General features: G+C 40.2%; 1 protein-coding gene across 1 annotated transcript in view; it reads right to left on the bottom strand.

Annotated features, from left to right (window-relative positions):
- Positions 1–17940: 17940 nt before the first annotated feature.
- LOC124271257 (serine-rich adhesin for platelets-like) overlaps positions 17941–22431 on the bottom strand; it is a 29979-nt gene continuing 25488 nt past the window's right edge. The window contains exons 15-19 of the mRNA XM_046706357.1: positions 22015–22093; positions 21357–21494; positions 20239–20378; positions 19927–20078; positions 17941–18344 (exon numbers count right to left, since the gene is read on the bottom strand). Of these exons, the coding sequence (XP_046562313.1) occupies positions 18034–18344; positions 19927–20078; positions 20239–20378; positions 21357–21494; positions 22015–22093 (820 nt within the window). The 3' untranslated portion in view covers positions 17941–18033. The remainder of the gene's footprint in view (positions 18345–19926; positions 20079–20238; positions 20379–21356; positions 21495–22014; positions 22094–22431) is intronic.

Here is a 22431-nt window from a genome sequence, read left to right as displayed (position 1 = left end):
CATGGGTTAAGTTCTTGAGAGGCATCTAGAAGTTGGACGAACATGAATACATGACACGTTTTTTATGGATAACAACTTCTTTTAATTCTTCATCACGACATTCAGAGCTCATCAGGTGAATAATGAAGCGTCGTTAAAAGAATAAAAAGAAGTTGTTTTACATAAAACGTGTCATGGAGACACGGGTTGGTTACCGTTGTTTTACATAAAACGTGTCATGGAGACACGGGTTGGTTACCGTTGTTTTACATAAAACGTGTCATGGAGACACGGGTTGGTTACCGTTGTTTTACATAAAACGTGTCATGGAGACACGGGTTGGTTACCGTTGTTTTACATAAAACGTGTCATGGAGACAGGGTTGGTTACCGTTGTTTTACATAAAACGTGTCATGGAGACACGGGTTGGTTACCGTTGTTTTACATAAAACGTGTCATGGAGACACGGGTTGGTTACCGTTGTTTTACATAAAACGTGTCATGGAGACACGGGTTGGTTACCGTTGTTTTACATAAAACGTGTCATGGAGACAGGGTTGGTTACCGTTGTTTTACATAAAACGTTGTCATGGAGACACGGGTTGGTTACCGTTGTTTTACATAAAACGTGTCATGGAGACAGGGGGTTGGTTACCGTTGTTTTACATAAAACGTGTCATGGAGACAGGGGTTGGTTACCGTTGTTTTACATAAAACGTGTCATGGAGACACGGGTTGGTTACCGTTGTTTTACATAAAACGTGTCATGGAGACACGGGTTGGTTACCGTTGTTTTACATAAAACGTGTCATGGAGACACGGGTTGGTTACCGTTGTTTTACATAAAACGTGTCATGGAGACAGGGGTTGGTTACCGTTGTTTTACATAAAACGTGTCATGGAGACACGGGTTGGTTACCGTTGTTTTACATAAAACGTGTCATGGAGACACGGGTTGGTTACCGTTGTTTTACATAAAACGTGTCATGGAGACACGGGTTGGTTACCGTTGTTTTACATAAAACGTGTCATGGAGACTCGGGTTGGTTACCCTGAATGTTTCATAATGGGAGTCAATTTTATTTCAGCGGCCAAGACTGGTGACTAGGAACACTGGCCGTGAAAACAAACACGTATTTTTATGGTCTGAAATCAGTAAATCAAGGAGCAGCAAGAACTGGAACTATTGAGCCCACACCTTTCTCATCGTACGACAAATAGCCGAATTATACAAGCTGGAAAAGATATGCAGCTTTTGTTTCGAAATAATAAGATAAGATAAGATACGAAAATGCGTTATTATCCCAAAGGAAATTTGCTGCACACGGTTGCATTTTAACATTAACACAAACAATACAACAAAGATACATATACATAAGACAAAAACAATACAATAATAATAATAATAAATGGATATTTCTTATGCGCCATAGTCCATCAGTTTGCGGAGCATCGTTCTTATATCAAAGCGCTACATATAAAATTTAGAGAAAAACGGCGGAGTCACTAGAGTTCAAGAGGAAGATATGACAATTCGGTCACAATGACATGAGTGAATATAGTTAAGATAGACTTTTTTTTTGAAGAGGAAACACCCATACCATAGGGTTGGTGCTGCAAATTATGAATGACCTATGGCCATAACGTGATGGATATTTAAATAAACCACTATTACTAAAAAATACGCTGCGCCATAGGTAAAGACAAATAATAAAAAATAAATAATAAAATATTTAAGATTTAAAGCCATAGTGACGACATTAAAATTATGCTGAAGAACATTAGCACTAAAAGTATATTAACATAACAGTTTGAAACAATTGATAAAGTATTTTTAAATTATTAACAAACATTAAAATAATTCATATAAAACACTGATGCTTGCTGGGATGAAAGAAGTTTGAGTCCTGTTTGTTCTGAATATCGGTTTGCGCAGTCATCGGCCAGGAAGAAGTTGAAATTTAGGAAATAGGACATGAGTGCTGTTGTTTACAATTTTGCGATTTGTAAATAGTGCCGATATCTTGCATTTTAAGTCCAGAAATTTTATTTCCTGTGTGAACAACTTTGGAAAGTTAACATCGATTTTGAACAGACAGACCCCCATACCAACAATGTACATTGAGAACTAAAGTACTTTGAATAAAAGTCTTGTAGAATAATGACAATATGGTTGAGTTAATCTTAAAATAACGAAGACGACGTAAAACGTAATGTGAACAGAGGTACCGTTGCACGTGAAGCTGGAGCTGCTAGCGTTTGACATGCTTTTGCCCAATGTAACGTTGATGAAAAACAGCATACCTAAATATTTATAATATGGTATAATTTTTAGATTTATGTTGTTTAGAACCCAGCTTTCACGTTTAGCAACAATGCCTTCATTTCTGAATACAGGAACATTTTTTTATTTTGATTGACTTCAAATCCCGATCTTTCACACAAGGACTGGAGCACATTTAATTTTTTTTGTAACCCTGAAATAGTATAAGAGAACATTGTAGCATCGTCGGCAAACAAAGTAGCGTTATATCATAAATATTGTGCGTAACATATATATACCGTGATCACATTTATCATACATTTCACTGACACGCTCATTTATGAAAACGATGAATGAAAAGTACAGGACTTAGAATACATCCTTGTCGGACACCTGCTGATGTGATATAGTTACTCGGGTTTTTTAGTTTGACCTCACACATGATTTAATTGATGAACACATATTCTTAAGTTTATTAAACATTTCCCCATGACAATCCCTTGATGCTAATTTAAATAATAATTTGCTTCTGTCTACATAGTCAAATGCCTTCTTAAAGTCAATGAAGACACAGTAAAATCTCTTTTACTAAGACAGTTATAAATAACTTTTCCATAACGGTCAAAATAGTAATTGTTAGGTCTGCCATATCTCATGACTTGAGAAGTGGAACAATCATACCAATATTCCAAAATGTAGGAAAGTTTCCATATTCAAATATTTTATTAAATAAAACATGAAGATAATGTATGAACACGTCACTGGAACACGTCAGGAACTCCGGTGGTATTCCATCTTCTCCTGGAGCCTTTCCCCACTTTAGGTAATTTATAACCTCCTTTATTCATGCAGTCGTAATTTCCCCTGAAAGAAGCTCTTCAGTTACAGTGAATCTGAACAGGTATGAGAATTAATAAAGTCTTGCACTGTCTTTTCAAAGTCTGACTCTGTAGTTGTATCTGGGTTGAGAAGATTTATAAAGTAAGAGAACCAAGTTTGTGGTGTAACTATAGAATCTCATAAATAGAATTTGCAGAAAGTGTATGTTTAACAGTTTGCCAGAAGCTTTTACAGTCCCCAAGTAGTGCTTGAGATGAAATATCCTCCGCTTTTTTCTAGTCATATAATTTCTTTTTGGAACTACAAAAATGTTTGAATTCAACTTTAGCCTTTAAGTACTGAATTACTAAGTAATTATCGCACTGATATCTTCTGTATCTGTTTAATAGCCTATACTTCTCTGATTTTAACCAGCAACAATCTTTATCAAACCAAGAGTTTTGTTTGGAGCATGGTTGGTGATGTACTTGTTTGGGCTTAAAGTCACAAACTTCAGATCCACTGAATATTAAAATGTCCGATAATTTCTGCACCGCCAGATTGTATCATATTCAATTAATGACCCAAAAGCACTGAACATAGAGTGAGTGAGTGAGTTTAGTTTATGCCGCTTTTAGCAGTATTCCAGCAATATCACGACGGGACACACCAGAAATGGGCTTCATAAATTGTCTCCATGTAGGGAATCGAACCCGGGTCTTCAGCGTGACAAACGAATGCTTTAACCACTAGGCTACCCCACCGCCCCACACTGAACATAGATGAAACTGTGTCATTATGTAAAAAGTCTTTGAAGCTCTTTCAGACTTTTAATGTCAAACGAAGACTTGTGTTTTAACGTTGCCAAAACCCTATATCATATTCTGATCACGACGTCGTGCTTTATTGCATCGGGGCGGTGGGATAGCCTAGAGGGTAAGCGTTCGCTCCTCACGGCGGAGACCCGGGTTCGATTCTCCCCATCAGTACAATGTGTGAAGCCCATTTCTTGTGCTCCCCGCCGTGATATTTCTGGAATATTGCTAGAAAGCGACGTAAAACCATACTCACTCACTTCATTGTATTAGTGATATATCTGGCGTTGTTACACGTGCATGTTTTACACATAGAAAATAAACGTATTGTTTTAAATGCATATACCATAGTCTCCCATAATTCTACAAGAATGGCTTGTTTATGTTTTACTTGTTCAATAATATCGCTGTACATAACGTGATGCTTTAAACTTCTGGTATCGCGTCCACGCTCTCTGTAAAATCACTCTGGTCTGAGACCCTGCTGTCGATGCCTCCACATACATGCAGTATTGTACCACGTGACTGAAACGCTTTGCGACCGCAGAGTATCAAGAAAGTCAACTATACACACATTTCTCGTTGAGTTCTGAAGAGGGAGATACCGCACTGCAAAGTATCAAGAAAGTCAACTGTACACACATTTCTCATTGAGTTCTGAAGAGGGAGATACCGCACTGCAAAGTAAAACACAACGATCCGTTAATCCTTGCCATACTATACATTCAGTTATAATGTCATCAAAATTAATAGCTTTATATTTACATATAAATCAGATTTGATGAAAAACAAACCCTTCACCATCAGGACCAGTCTTGGCAGGGTTATGGAGTAGCTTTCTGTTGTGTCAAATATATATATAGCCATTTAAAAACAGCCCTTCATCCTCACGTACGTTTTGCCTTTCCCAAATATAACTAGGTCACGTAAACGTCAAAGGTCGCGTGGTAATTCAAATGTTTACTTGTGCATGGCCATCCGGCAACATTCCAACATACTACATCTGTCTACCCTATGTACATGTAGACGGAGACGTTGTATCTTTTCCTCTCCAGTAGCTGCTTGATTGTCTTTCCTCACTGACATGTCGTTTTCTGTCACTTTAACTGGGTCTGTCAGTCACCATCTACACCTGCTGTGGGGTCAGGGTGCCAGTTCCTCCACGTCATATATCAGCCTGCTAGGGTGCACGTTGCCATCACGTGATCTCCCTCCTTACCTGGAGACGTTCACGATCGATCTCAGATTGGCTTCGCATGGTCTTTGTTTTTTTTACTTGTCAGTAGAGATGTTTATGTCTATAACATATCAGGAATCTTTGAGTGTTGGTTTTGATTTTAGAATGTCACTTTCATCCGTCATGGACGTACAACAGGGTAGCGAGAGTTTGTAGGATTTGTTTCTCACAGCTCTTTGAAACGTTATATAGGGGTAGCCTAATGGTTAAAGCGTTGGCTCGTCACGCCGAAGACCCGGGTTCGAATCCCCACATGGGTACAATGTGTGAAGCCCATTTCTGGTGTCCCCCGCCGTGATGTTGCTGGAATATTGCTAAAAGCGGCGTAAAACCAAACTGTCAGTCAGTCAGTTATATTTCTCAACGTCAATATGATTCACTTTGTTCCTTATAATTTCCTCTTCTTCCTTGCGTACACTTTTATGAACGATGTTCAGTGTTATTGAATCTTTTCTATCATCAATCTTCTTTCAATTTTCAGTAGCTCTTGTCTTATATTGTCATTGATGTCAGATGTCGTCTGCTCCATGTGATCTATCTTGCACCTGTCTCACTTTTTCAACACACTGTTCTGTACTTCTTTCAGTTTAATCTCAAAAGGAAATTCTATCTTCTTGAGCATAACAAAGTACAGATGCAATTACATATATCAGCAATAAAACTGATGGTGTAACGAATTGAATTAAGGATATGAAGAGGTATGCTAGAGATACTATTACATTGGCTGCCCATGAAAGAACGTATCCAGTTCAAGATGTTCAATCTTGTATTCATTTCTCTGAACGGACTGGCACCAGCTTCTGTTGCTGATCTTGAGGATGATTGTTAACCTTTATGGTCACTACCATCCGGGAATCAGAATGGTCTTTAAACATCCAAATCCTGTAGCAAAATATATATGAAGATCGGACTTTTCAGACATCTGGGTCACACCTGTGTATTAATGTTCCACCAGAACTCCGTTTGACAAATGAACTAAGAACTTTTAAACCCCTCTTGGTGCCAAGGGGCCGTATGTGGCCCAGTGTAAATGTCCCTTTCAACTGTGAATTACAACTCCAACACTGAATGCGCAAATTCACCACTGCTACATTCACCACCCGTGAAAATCCTGGTCAGAATCACAATTGATCTCCAGTCGCCCATGCTTGTCGTAAAAAGGCGACTAACGGGATCGGGTTGTCAGACTCGCTGACTTGGTTGATACATGTCATCGTATCCCAATTGCGTTGATCGATGTTCAAGCTGTTGGTCACTGGATTGTCTGTCCAGACTCGATTATTTACAAACTGCCGCCTTATAGCTGGAATATTGCAGAGTACGGCGTAAAACCCACTCACTCACTGTAACAATCCCCACCCGAATCATCTCAGCTTTAACGTCGTGAAACTCATAGTTAGCAATGGTTTCCCATCAGCAAATAGGTTACTGGGCTTTTCTGCCATATTTGATATTCAAGCACCCATGTCAACACACCTTATTTTTTTGTATGAGAGAACGAATTTTAAAAAAGAAATTTATTGACTTCACCCTACAGTACATTACCTTCAAAGGAAGGTTTTAGTTAACGTAGTTCATACTTTACCAACTGACTGTCATGGCGGTTTAGCAGGGCGCTAGAGACCAAACGACAGAACAGATGGTCATTCGGCATTTCATGTTAATTGAGAGAACATACTCAATTCTGGATATGGAAAGACAGTTATGATATTGTCAATATTTAGGTGGTGCAAGTTACGTTTATTGGTAGGACGTTCATGATCAACACGTAAACATACGATGGTTCAGTTCCAAGGCAAATCAAGGGTACACCACGTCGTCATATGAGCGATTAATTCTCAAGCACGACGTAAAACCCAATTTCACCTCATCTCACCTCAAGGGTACACAGGGCGCGTATTGTTACTGAGGTCCTCTAACATCAGACGATAGCCATCTTACCATGGCCAGCAAGGGCACACAGGGCGCGTATTGTTACTGAGGTCCTCCAACATCAGACGATAGCCATCTTACCATGGCCAGCAAGGGCACACGGGGCGCGTATTGTTACTGAGGTCCTCTAACATCAGACGATAGCCATCTTACCATGGCCAGCAAGGGCACACAGGGCGCGTATTGTTACTGAGGTCCTCCAACATCAGACGATAGCCATCTTACCATGACCAGCAAGGGCACACGGGGCGCGTATTGTTACTGAGGTCCTCCAACATCAGACGATAGCCATCTTACCATGGCCAGCAAGGGCACACGGGGCGCGTATTGTTACTGAGGTCCTCCAACATCAGACGATAGCCATCTTACCATGACCAGCAAGGGCACACAGGGCGCGTATTGTTACTGAGGTCCTCCAACATCAGACGATAGCCATCTTACCATGGCCAGCAAGGCACACACGGGGCGCGTATTGTTACTGAGGTCCTCCAACATCAGACGATAGCCATCTTACCATGGCCAGCAAGGGCACACGGGGCGCGTATTGTTACTGAGGTCCTCCAACATCAGACGATAGCCATCTTACCATGGCCAGCAAGGGCACACGGGGCGCGTATTGTTACTGAGGTCCTCCAACATCAGACGATAGCCATCTTACCATGACCAGCAAGGGCACACGGGGCGCGTATTGTTACTGAGGTCCTCCAACATCAGACGATAGCCATCTTACCATGGCCAGCAAGGGCACACGGGCGCGTATTGTTACTGAGGTCCTCCAACATCAGACGATAGCCATCTTACCATGGCCAGCAAGGGCACACGGGGCGCGTATTGTTACTGAGGTCCTCCAACATCAGACAATAGCCATCTTACCATGGCCAGCAAGAGCACACGGGCGCGTATTGTTACTGAGGTCCTCCAACATCAGACGATAGCCATCTTACCATGGCCAGCAAGGGCACACGGGGCGCGTATTGTTACTGAGGTCCTCCAACATCAGACGATAGCCATCTTACCATGGCCAGCAAGGGCACACGGGGCGCGTATTGTTACTGAGGTCCTCCAACATCAGACAATAGCCATCTTACCATGGCCAGCAAGGGCACACGGGGCGCGTATTGTTACTATGGTCCTCCAACATCAGACGATAGCCATCTTACCATGGCCAGCAAGGGCACACAGGGCGCGTATTGTTACTGAGGTCCTCCAACATCAGACGATAGCCATCTTACCATGGCCAGCAAGGGCACACGGGGCGCGTATTGTTACTATGGTCCTCCAACATCAGACGATAGCCATCTTACCATGGCCAGCAAGGGCACACAGGGCGCGTATTGTTACTGAGGTCCTCCAACATCAGACGATAGCCATCTTACCATGGCCAGCAAGGGCACACAGGGCGCGTATTGTTACTGAGGTCCTCCAAGGCCAGCACTCATTTCAGATTTGACGCCCATCAAACATGTCTGGGATACAAATGGCATGAAATGGACCAAGTTGGCATCGGACGTTTGATTATGAATATGGGGACTGTCTTGAGAAAAGAGGCAGATCCACGCGATAGTACCGAGTTTGACTTTTCGTGGTAAATGACGTGATGGACGCTTTGGCCAATCATCTAACAAAATCTACGGTCATCTGATGTTCAACGACTATTGCGAATCTCAGTCAGATGTTTCTGTCAAACTGTTAAACAATTTACCTCATTAAATGTATAAAATAAAAACAGTTGTGACATTTTTGTATTGAATAATCCCTACTTTTCAATAGAATATGTGCGATGCTTGAACAAGGACTGTGAAAATTTTTCAAAAGCCAAACACTAAGGCTCAGAATGGGGGATGTCTCGTCAGTTCAGAAACAATTGTGGGCATCTGCTGGGTTAACATCGAGTCTTCAGTCAGGAGTGAGTGAGTGAGTTTAGTTTTACGCCGCAATCAGCAACATTCCAACTATATGGCGGCGGTCTGTAAATAATCGAGTCTGGACCAGACAAGCCAGTGATCAACAGCATGAGCATCAATCTGCGCAATTGGGAACCGATGACATGTGTCAACCAAGTCAGCGAGCCTAGCCACCCGATCCCGTTAGTCGCCTCTTACGACAAGCATGGGTTACTGAAGATCAATTCTAACCCGGACCTTCACGGGTCCGCGTACACAAGAACAGGAGATTATCTTTACTCATTTCATAAACCAACATCACACATTACAGGTTATATCTTTGCTGTCGTGTGAACTGAAACATATTCATCATAAGCCTGATAGGGGCCTATTTAAGCACAGTGGCATCGTATCACTTGATCAAAACCGTAAAAGATGGATGGTCAGTTTAGATTTACCACAGCCAAACTGTGACGTCTATGTGCATTATGACAGTTCCCATTGCCTCACGGAAATACAGAAATGCTTAAATTACATTATGACTTTACGTCATAACAATTGTAACATTTAACTAACAAATATTTGAAAGGTAGGACAATACAACTAATTGGTCATTTTGTTCTACCTATTACATGGAGACCGCCTCCGTGGTGTAGTGGTTAGAGCGTCCGCCCGGAGAGCGGAAGATCGCGGGGTCGATCCCCGACCGCGTCATACCAAAAGACGTTAAAATATGGTACTTGTTGGTCCCTGCCTGGCGCTCGGCATTAATGGGTACAATAAGGACTGGTCGGCTCGGAGTCTGTATAATGTGTCTGAGTGGGGTATTAATGCTTCACTGTGGCATGGTATCTCAGTGGGCTAGCACTATAAAACCAGCTTCAGTCTGGGCTAGTACAAGCAGCCGCACACACACATACACACTCATGCACGTCGTCATATGAGCGAAATATTCTCAAGCACGACGTTAAACCCAATTTCACCTCACCTCACCTCACCTCACCTCACCTCACCTCACCTCTTAAATGGATGTTCGGTTTTAGGCCGCTTTTAGCAACATACCATCAATATCACACCAGAAATGGGCTTTACACATTCTACCCATCAAACCCAGGAATTCGGCGTGACAAGCGAACACTTTAACCACAAGACTACCTGACAAGGACCCCAGTCTGAATCACTCATAGATCTACGTTATTTGTGTAGCAGTTTGAATGCTTTATCCATCAACCGTATTTATCAAAGCGCATAATGGATTACCAGGTATTTGAATTATAGCGTTCAAGACAATGTAGGTCTTCACACATGGTAGCCGTGTACTGATAAATGACCATAACGTTTTGGGCGACTCAGCATGGTAAGAGCATGTGTATGTTATGTCGGTAACAAATGACCCACAGTTAATAGTCATTTCACAGACATAACTCGTCTATTCTGATGTGACACATTCACTTTTATGGTACTAACATTTAGGTATATAATTTGGAACTTCGTTTTGCTTTCAGCGGCCTCGCATAATTTACCCCAGAGTACTTTGGGAATGTTTTAGTAAAAAGTCATGTGCCTTATTTTCATTAAACCGGGGATTTGTTTGCACGTGGTCGATTAACAAGACAGTGTCTTTGTATGAATCAGGAGTGAGTGAGTTGGGTTTTACGCCGCTTTTAGCAATGTTCCAGCAATATCACGGCGGGGGTTTATAAAAACCGACTAAACCCTTTCCCTATTCATAAGAAATCTCCATTGTATGATTCGTGCTATTTTATGATCAATTGTTTTTTATCATAAATTGGTGATATCAGGTGATCGTGAAGAGGTTAGCTTATTGTGCCCCGCCGGTGGCACATGGCACAAATAGTACAGAAGCGACAAAACCATTTCCACATCCATAGAAAATCTCTGCTAAAAGCAGAGTCGAATGTACAATTGTGACGATATCATGAGCACACAGAGTCGAACGTACAATTGTGACTATATCATGAGCACACAGAGTCGAATGTACAATTGTGACTATATCATGAGCACACAGAGTCGAATGTACAATTGTGACGATATCATGAGTACACAGAGTCGAATGTACAATTGTGACTATATCATGAGCACACAGAGTCGAATGTACAATTGTGACGATATCATGAGTACACAGAGTCGAATGTACAATTGTGACTATATCATGAGCACACAGAGTCGAATGTACAATTGTGACGATATCATGAGTACACAGAGTCGAATGTACAATTGTGACTATATCATGAGCACACATGCCTCAGCGGTATTACAGCTTTACGATGTTGTTTGTAAACAAATCGAGTCTGGACCAGACAATCCAGTGATTGTCACCATGCGATACGATGACAGAGCATGCGTTTATGCAAGGCCAAGTCACATGTTCAACTGAAGAAAACAAGGGAACACGAGTGAAATTAGGGATTTGCATAAGGTCACTGATGCATTACTCGTGGAAAATATCCTAAACACGTGTACCATATAACTTTCTGGCGTCTTGAATGTTGTAATCTTCATCAAACAACTTAGTAAAGAGACGCGTGATAAACGTTTTGATTGCAAGATGAAGAACCTGAACACTGGCACATTACCGGTATCAACAGATTTGGCATGAACTCAATGCACGGTGAAATTCTTACGACAGAAAAAAAATGACCTCCGAGAAACAATATGACACACGATGCTCTGAAAAGACGTTTTACGTGCTTTCTGGATGTTCAGCAATGGGGAAACAGTATTTCAACACTTCCCTTCCCGTGGCGATGCATCAATGCCAGTTTATGATGTAGTGGTCATCATATGTGTGCCTCATCTGGAGTTTCGCTTGTGGTATAGTTAAAAGGCATTCATCATCCAGGAACTGCCCAGTCTCGCCAAGCTACTGCACCATAAATACCCACAGAAATGCTTCCAGTGATAATCAAGGGTGAATGTGTTGAGACAGTGTCGGAGTATAAGTATCTGGGAACCTTCATTGACTCTAAGCTGAACTGGAACTCTAACACTGAAGCCCTATACAAAAGCGTCAACAACGTCTTCATCTCATGCGTAAACTGAGATCTTTTAATGTTAACCCATCTGTGATGTCATCTTTTTATGTAGCATTTATTCAGAGTATTTTAATATTTTCCTTCCATTGTTGGTATGGGTCTCTCTCACTTCATCTCAAATCTAAAATAGTCAAAATTGTTAACACAGCAAGTAAAATCGCTGGAGTCAGATTTGAATGTTTATCATCAATATATGAGCAGCAAATCATGAATCAAGCTGTCAAAATCATATCTGACCGTACTCACTTCTTAAATTCGAAATACAACCTCCTCCCTTTAGGCCGCGGCTACAAAGTTCCAATTGTGAAAACTAAGAGAGCCCCTGCATCCTTTATTCCAAGTACCATATCTCTCCTTAAACAAATGTGAAGATACCTAAATCAAAGAATTTATGTCAATATGTTTCGTATCTCTCTAATGTGTCAGTATCTCTGCTGATGTAACACAAATTCCTGAAAAGGCATTAAAGCATTATTCTATTCTATTCCATTCTATTCTAACACTGTCCTTCACTTCGCAAAGGGGCAGTGGGTAGCCTAGCGGTTAAAGCGTTTGCTCGTCACATTGAAGAACCCGGTTCGATTCCCCACATGGGCAAAATGTGTAAAGTCCATTTCTGGTGTCCCCTGCAGTCATATTGCTGGTATATTGCAAAAAGCATCATAAAAGTTAACTCATTCACCCAGTTCACAAAACATTGGGGCTCAGCATCATGTTCAAGAATATTTCACGTATATAGCGGCCCATTCCTCCATCACCCCTAATCTTTATCGCTGATTTGAACAGTACCGAACCTATTGTCACAAACACTGAGAAAAAATAGTTTGTGGATCGAGCCATAAATAAGACAGTTCCCTGTCTTTAATGCCTCTCACCCTATCCGGTTTAGCGCACTGCATACCCTTCCAAAACATTTGAGTTGTCTCGCGGGGTTAGTTTTAAGATATTTGTGACATTTGGTGCATAAATTAACATTGAGACTGCTAGGAATTCGACACATCCACTACTCCAGTCTAAAATAGCGATACATCCTGTAAGAGTTTGCCAGGCAGATATGATTCCAACATAACAGGAATCTGACAAATCCGACTGATTGTGTCACATCTGAAGCGAAACGAAAGCCCAAATTGATTCAGAAGAAAGAGAGTCCAAAGAGTTCCAAAAACCAAGGCTCATAATCGGTATGAATGCTGGCGTGGAACACTTGATATGAGTGTTTGTTGGCCTTCATTATTGTACTCAGGTGACATGAATGCAGGTTGTAGTTGTTCCTATTAGTCTGGACAAGTTCTATTGGGCCACTGATGTACCAGCCTGCAGCTTAACATGAATACTCCACTCATACATAAATCACTCTCAACCTTATCCCCTTACTGCAACAGGCAGGGTAACAATAAACAACTTCCAATGAGATTCTCTGGTGTGACCCTGACATGAGATCAAACACTCAGCTCTTTGGGCAGATGTTCTCTATCCAAGAGAACAAGATCAGCAGATCAAGGTGTAAATAAGGGAGACAACCCAACAGGAAATTCAGGTACACTGTATGAAAGGGGCACAAGTACTCCTTAACTGATAAACATCAACAACAGGCAAAATACCAAATATAAACATTGTATAATTTCACAGTCAAAAACAAATTATGAACATCATAATAAGAACAATATTTACATGATATAACCAACATTCAACATTTATGGCGATGAAATAGTTACTTCATAAATATACTGTACAGGTTTCACATGATTTTTTCTAAAAAATGTTTACATATTTTCATTATACAATAAATCTTGATTAAGATATCCCAAAACCATAAACATTCATGGAAATGTGATAACATTTTAAATTTTACTTAACATTTTTTTAGAAATATTTTTCCATGTAAATGCCATGATCAGTTGACAATGCCATTATCTTGCTCCACTTGTTACAATGGTTTAACTACAAGCAATGTCCTTCAACATTTGCATTATCTCACAAAACCTAAATTACATCACAATAACCTTTCACCCTTCAAGAATAAGATATTATATCACAGCATGTGATCTTGTTGGAAGGAAAGCCTATTATGATGGAGATCTCAATGTCTTCAACTGTAGGTGAGCATGAGCACAGGTATGGTGCAAACAGACCATAGACCATAAGCAAGGTAATGAGAACTGAACCATCTCAGGATCCTTACACACCAAAGGGATACAACTCGGCACAGAATATTGCAGGTGTTCAGACTGGGCACATGCTCCCGCATACTATTCAGTCATGACAGAGTGAGCGTGGTCACTTCATATCACATTATCTTTACTATGCAGCCTAAACATTATGCATATATAAAGCGAACTCAATATCTTGGTTGATAAAAATAGACAAAAATTGAATCCGATTCATGCACAAGAGCACTTAAAATGAAAATAACATACAAACTCTTTACTATACAATTCATATTCTCACAGAAATATAGTACAGCCAGTCCTAGTTATAAAGCCATAATAATGTAAACGTCAATTAGGATATTCCAGATTTCATTCAGCTATAGATCGTTACGAATATCCCACTGAAAGAAGTTAAAGAATGCCCCTGTGTTCATATGCCTACAGCTATTCTGTTATTGCATGTCAAATTGACAACAGGGACATGAAAAAAATAGGATCTTCTAAACTTCCCTTGAGTAATATATATATATATATATATATATATATATATATATATATATATATATACTCATGGAAACAAATAAGGGAACACATGAAAGTACAAGGGTTCCTTTATTTTTTTCCAGATTTTTTCACAAGCTTTGTATTGCACTGTGGGTGAAATTCTGGAAAAAAAATAAAGGAACACTTGTTCTTTCATCATGTGTTCCCTTATTTGTTTCCATGAGTATATATTAAGAATACCTCTAATTCAGGCTTCTCAGCTTGAAGTGGCTTTACTAAATAACATGCATACTAAATTGGTTCAAGTAAAAGACACGTTATCTTTATACAAGGCCTTCACAAATAACCCTGTGAAGTGTTTGTTCTGATGAAAGACAAAACTGGTTCATGTTGTCATGACAACATATTGCATGCATGTATTATATCAACATGCCTTTCACACTCGCTACAACCACTCTGCCATGTGGTGACATACTTAACTGTTGTGTGGTATATACATAGATGATATATTTCATGTTATCACATTGGCTGAAGTTGGCGCCATGTATCAAAGATGTGACATATATAACTCATAACATGAAAACTTCTAGACATAAAAACACTAGACTAGAAAAAGACAAATGGTTTGTTTTTTTAAATTAATATTTTAAATTCAGTTTCATCTTTAATTTCAAATGTTAATTAACTGGGAAATTACAAACATTTCTTAACATTTGCACTATTTAAAAGCCCCACTGGTGAAGACTTTACAATGATCTTGTTATTTTACTGTATTTTCACAGAGCAAGCAATACATTTCACACAAAATTCTGAGGACCTCAGTGAACATGGTTGTCTATATTTTTTGTATATTTCTTAATATTGTTGAGATTGGGCTGAAGAATCCTAAAAACAGTGACTAGTTCTTTCCTTGTAAATAAATGACTATTCATTTTACATATTTTGGGTTTTTCTTTTTAAAAGTTGAATAATTAAAAATCAATCATGATATACTGTCTGCAGAGCAAATATCGCATCCCAGTTGTTCATTAAGCTATCAGCCAATCAGTTATCACTAACAGTGTCATCCTCAACAGAGTACTTCATATACTTCATGACATTTTCAAAGTAACAGGCTGAAATTTATCCTTTTCCAAATCATACACTCATCATTGAATATTTTGAGCTAAATTGATTAGAACACAACCATTTCTTTATCCTGCTTGTAAATAATGAGATCCCTGCAAACACTGGCGAAAACCCTAACAAGTTAATGCATGAGGCAAGAACTATATCACAAAAGATATACTAGTTTCCAGACCACCAACTTAGATTATAAGCATTCGGTAAACAGGAAGGCAGACTTTTCTCTTAAGAGACATATTGGTTCTGATTAAATGACCATAGTGTACATATATATGCATAGATGTATTTGTTAGCTTTACTGTATTTTATAGAGAACCACATTCAAAATATGCATTCATAATTAATATTTGTGCTTCACAAACTAGTATGCACCCAGACGTCTTCCATATTGAAAATGACAGTTGACACAGTAGTCAGAACTTCGCTGGCATTTGAAATGTAAATCATTCAACAATATAAACACATGATAAAGGCCTTTGGCGTCAGTTTGTAGGGCATGTTCGGCTGTTTGGTTGTGCCAACTGACCATCACAATGAAATATGAAGTGGAGTTTTGAATAGTGGTGGTCCGATTAATTGAAATAATCGAAGATTGGTCGCAGTGACTAAACGACCAAGCAATCGATCATGTTTTCTCATAATCGAACACAAACAATTCTGGAACACTTTTTGCATTGACAATATTTTTCACAAGGTTGGTTTTGTCAGTTACATTTCCTGAGCACTACAAGCTCGTTCTAAGTCATGATTGAATTTATCTTAAAGACCCCAAGAAATTTATGTTCCTAACATACTAGTCATCCTTTCAAGATGTGAAATTTGCAAAAAAATCCTCCCAAGAACTACATGTTTTGTCTTTATGTTTTTGTGCATTAACAAAAATAACCAGGAAAATTTCATAAATGACGCTAACCAATTATTTCCAATGATTGATCGGTTGCAATGAAGCAATCATCAATTATGAGATTTTAACCAATTCCCAACACTAATTTTGAAGTATGGGCGTACCACTACACAAACAGGATCTTTATAACCATCAGACTGCGATGATGGTTTCTGAGATCATAGTCAGCTGAAGTCACTGATATTGTGTCTTGGTTTTACTGTTGACTGTTTCATTGTTCACTGATTCACTGTTCAAGCAAGTGAAGGTCACTTTGATTCAGAATGGCTTCAGTTCACCACCAACATGGTTGAAGTCAGTTTTACACAGATTCAGGTGGGTACATTGAGGGATTCAGTCGCCATGGTGAACACCGTATCAGCACCAGCAAGACATGTGACTTGTAGCCAGTTGTGAACCTTGTGTAATTCACATAGGAACTCCAAATGTAACCATAGGCTGATTGGTGCTTTCAAGATATCACAATCAACAAAAGGCCTATACTCTGGACATGGCTTTCTGTGAACGTTTAACATTCGGGTTCAAGTTAGCCTCACGTACACTACAAATGGTTTCCTTGTCAACTGTTTCTTTCACTTAAAAACATTCTGGTTGTTATGTGTGTTAAGTAAGCAAATGAGGATCCACAAGGCCTTCTGGAGTCACTGTGTTGGGAGGGCCCACAAGGAGTTCTGGAGTCAGTGTGTTGGGTCGGCCCACAAGGAGTTCTGGAGTCACTGTGTTGAGTGGGCCCACAAGGAGCCCCTTTGAGTCACTGTGTTGTGTGGGCCCACAAGGGGCTCTGGAGTCACTGTGTTGAGTGGGTCCACAAGGAGTTCTGGAGTCAGTGTGCTGGGTAGGCCCACAAGGAGCTCTGGAGTCACTGTGTTGGGTGGGCCCACAAGGAGCTCTGGAGTCACTGTGTTGAGTGGGTCCACAAGGAGCTCTGGAGTCACTGTGTTGAGTGGGTCCACAAGGAGCTATGGAGTCACTGTGTTGGGTGGGCCCACAAGGAGCTCTGGAGTCACTGTGTTGAGTGGGTCCACAAGGAGCTCTGGAGTCACTGTGTTGGGTAGGCCCACAAGGAGTTCTGGAGTCACTGTGTTGAGTGGGTCCACAAGGAGCTCTGGAGTCACTGAGTGGGTCCACAAGGGTCTCTGGAGTCACTGTGTGGAGTGGGCCCAAAAGGAGCTCTGCAGTCCCTGTGTTTAGTGGGCCCACTAACTGATAGTGCTTTATAAAAGCATGGTCGGGAGCTAACTCTGGGTAGTGTTTTCCAAATGCTTCACAAATCAAGAATCCTGTTTATCCAGATGATTCCCTGAAAAGAGTGTCTGGATAAAGGAGCTCCACTGTACCTGTAATGGTTTGACTACACACTTTCTTATCACCTGTACTCCAGGATGTATTCAGGGTAACTCTGAGCACTATCAAATGTCACATATATAGATGGATGAGTCATGCTGTTTACAGTTGAATTGAAGGGCCGTTGTTTGGCATCATTGGTGTCTACAGGAGGCCGCCTCATCGTGGTGCTGCCAACAGTGTAACGTCCACATACAACTCTGGCGATCAACAGCAGGTAGTGACCATGATAGAAGGGGATGTTTCTGCTGTTGTGGAAGTGGAGGTGTTGCCCATGCAGGACGGTCTGGACATAGTTGTGGGAATAGTGGGCCTCCACAGCGAAGTAGGAACCTGGAACAAACAACACATAATGTCCTGAGCATAAACAACGACAGCCTCATACAGCAACAGCTGCAGCAGTATCAGAGGTCTATACACTCAGACATCCCGAATGGATGAATGAATATTGTTTTGTGCAACATCAGCAGTTTTCCAGCTATTCGGGGCCAGACATCCTGAAGCTTGGTTATTTTGCTCACCATAGAAACAGCATGTCTAAGTGTCAGAATGTCATGTCTGTTCAGTGAATGTTGTTTTATGTGCATGAGGCTCGAGAAACAGGATACTATTACCTGCACAACTGATTATGAACATTTGACAGTGAAGATAGGTTGAAAATTCTAAAATATCTGCAGTGATTTGTAAGTAATTGTGTATACTTCTTCTTTGGGTGGACTCATTGCATTAACTTATTAAATTCTTTCTTGTGATAGACATGCATTAAAACTGATATTAATGAAAAGATCAGAAAGAACAAATCACATACCGAATATTGTGTGTGTGCAGTGACTGTTGAAAATCAGGATACTTCTGCACTTCTATTTCAGAAGTTGCTATTCTTACTTTTTGAGGTGAATTACAAACCCTGAATAATTTGTGTTCAAAGTCCAGATAACAAAGATGGGACAAGTCCGTCAGAAACAAAAAGGTAGGAGGGAACCGCGGATGTTATGCTATTTATAGTCAAACAGGATATACTATAGAATCTGCTTAAACAGGTTGTTGAACAGTCTTCGTTAACATTTTAAATAACTCATCATGCAATGAATAGTTACATCATAGAACAAGGGTTGTAAATCGATTGATACAACATGGGTCTTGTATCCAGAATACAATGCTGTATTGCCACTCCATTACAGAACTAATCATGAAAAACATTGGCCGGAATGTAAGACTGATTTGCTGACCAGGGGCTCCTTTCACAAAGCAACCTTTACTAAGGTTAACCTTAACTTCCATTCTTTAACATTGCACCAAGGTTACCTTAATAGTGACCAACGATCACCTTAGTGCTTCGTGGAAGGAGGCCCAGACCTAGTCTCAAATGAAGTTTTTCAGAGAGAACCACAGATGCATCACACAGAAATGCCAACCCTATTTGGGGCCTAAGTGTAATACTAGAGGTCAAAAAGTGTAATTTGGACCTAAAAAGTGTAATACTTGTCTGTCGATCGCTTCAACATGATACACTTTTTCACGAAAGGAAGATTCTAGACAGAAACACATTTGACCAATCATTATGAATCTCCATACATCGAAAATTGTTGGTCATGTGACTCAATATACTTTAATTACTTGCAAGTTAATTGGAATGAGTGCGATGCTAAGAGTAAGCGATTCCTATCGGTGCAAGGCCATTTCTGCACCCCTGCACCTGTGCGTTACGAAACAGTTCCCTGTGAAAATTTATCCACAAAAAAGTAGAAAAGCGTAATTTTCGCATATTAAGTGTAATGGCGTAATTTAATGGTCAAAATCGTAATAATTACGCCTAAAGCGTAAGGGTTGGCATCACTGATCACACACAGATAAACATGTTTGATATTATCATGTCCTACTCATCTCTTTACTCTCAGACAAATGGATGACTTGCCTTGTCCAAAGCTAGTTCCATGGGCACCACACAACCTCCAGTCGAAGCCCTCCTTACAGATAGCATGTATGGCATCGGGGTGGGTGCCATGAAACAGATGGTTCTCATTGAGTTTCTGTGGACCGAAGTCTTCCAGAATGTGTGACCTTGTCCTACAAACACAAACAATATATGAATCAAGAGAGTAAAAATAAAATGAATAGAAAAAGGAAAAATTAGTTAAAAAAGAGAAAAATTAATAATTACACATTTTGAGCAGACTGAGAAGTCATATTAAATGATTCCCGGAATCAGATTCAAATAAATACTCACAGTCCATACTTCTGCCATAGTTTGGGATTCTGGATGCGGGTGAGGTATACTATAGTATAGTTCTGCATTGTCCTCAGGAACTTGGCCTTGATGAGCTTGAACTCCAAAGAATCATGCGGTACAATCTTACTCTGGTAATCCTGCAAGACACAAAATCATAACCTCATTCTCTGACATGTTAGGTCATGTTTCACTGAATACCAAATCATTTAAGCTGCTGTAGTTTTTAGATGCTACTAACTTATGATATATTATGAAATATACCAGGATGAGAATGGGTATGAGTGAAAAATGAGGAAATTGAACAGGTGGTTTTGGGGGCCGAAGGTTTAGATGAATCACCAGAATGACCCCAGTGCGATCAAATCTGCAGAATTCTGCGGATCAGCGAAAATTCTCATCTCTGAATATATACCTTTATTACTCGCCCGTGGAAGATACTGCAGGGTAATATGTTTACGGCAATGTTACACTAGTGCAATACTGATAGACGTATGACATCATAATAGTTTACAATTTTGACGTCACAATGCTAATACCTCTGTCACAATGGTATTAGACCTTGCTTGACTCACGGAGAACTGAGAGGTATCACACTGTAGGCAGTTCTATCAATTTATGTTGGAGATTAATAAACAGAATACTAAACTCCCTTCCGTGAAATACCATTTTTATTTTTATTTTTATTAAACTCGTGAAAGATTTAGTATCAAATAAACATGGTATTACATTGACGGTCGTGTAGTATCCTCTATTAATCTTACAGAAAAATACAAAAAAGCCATAATTTGACAAGTTGAACATATGTCTTTTTGCACACACAAAACAGCACAAATTAAGTATCATGATACATTTCTGTACACAAGGTAGTCCAACGTGAATCAGTAAAACGATGGGAGTGAGACTGTTTCGGTAAAAGAATCCTGAACAGTTATTCAGTTGCATCATGGTACATCCACTTAATGCCTGAAGCCCAAAGTGATGCAATATTGTTCAAGTTTTATTACTTGGTGAAATCCATGAGCAATGACAGTGCTAAAAAACTTGACAACAAAATGAACTTGAACCACAATCATTCGTGCCTGGTAAGCCAAAGGGAGATAACTCTGTTGACAAACCTCATTCTGCCCCATGGTGCATGGATCCCAGTAACTGGGGTACTTGGTGCAGTCATCCAGGCTGGGTACACTGAGGAATTGGTTGCAGTTGTCATGGCGCCCATCATTCCATGCTCTCTTGCAGTATCGGCAACTGGCCTGGAAAAGTAAAGGTGAGGTGAGGTGAGGTGAGGTGAGATGAAATGGGGTTTAACGTTGTACTGAAGAATATTTCGCACATATGACAACGTGCATGCATGTGTATGTGCGGCTGCTTGTACTAGCCCAGACTTAAGCTGGTTTTATAGTGCTAGCCCACTGAGATACCATGCTGCAGTTAAGCATGAATACCCAACTCAGACACATTATACCGACACATTATCCGAGCCAACCAGTCCTTGTGCCCATTAATGCCAAGCGCGCCTGGCAGAGACCAACAAGTACCATATTTTAATGTCTTTTTGTATGATGTGACCGAGGATCAAACCCACAACCTTCTACTCTCTGGGCAGATGCTCTAACCACTACACCATGTAGGCGGTTGGAAAAGTACAGTCTATATATTAGTTCAGTTGCATTGGAAATGCTCCAAATGAATTTAAATACTTCTCAACAGAATTGATACCTGGTAAAACAGAGGACACTGACTCAGAAACTCCCTGTGGAGTCCAGTACTCACCAGCATACAGTCTGTGTTGGGGCAGTGTAACTGTTTGTCCCATGTGTCCATCTCCACACTCAGACCACAATCTGGACAACTGAAATAACATGAGAATGTGTAACTTTCTATCTACATCTCACTTTCACCAAATACTGTGGTCAGCTAGATCATAACAGGGAAAGTCAAATTTAATATATACCAATGCACCATTCTGTTGTAACATGTAGAGTTCGCAGTTTTCCAAATGTGTTTGTATTGCTTATCCCTCCACCTAGCCCATCATTGTTATAAATAACTACCTGCCCATCAATGTATTATCCCTCCACCTAGCCCATCATTGTTATAAATAACTACCTGCCCATCAATGTATTATCCCTCCACCTAGCCCATCATTGTTATAAATAACTACCCTGCCCATCAATGTAGTATCCACCC

Source organism: Haliotis rubra, unplaced genomic scaffold (genome assembly GCF_003918875.1).
Source record: "Haliotis rubra isolate DU_JTF1 unplaced genomic scaffold, ASM391887v1 Scf159, whole genome shotgun sequence".
NCBI lineage: Eukaryota > Metazoa > Mollusca > Gastropoda > Lepetellida > Haliotidae > Haliotis > Haliotis rubra.
This window is presented reverse-complemented; position numbering and strand designations above follow the sequence as displayed.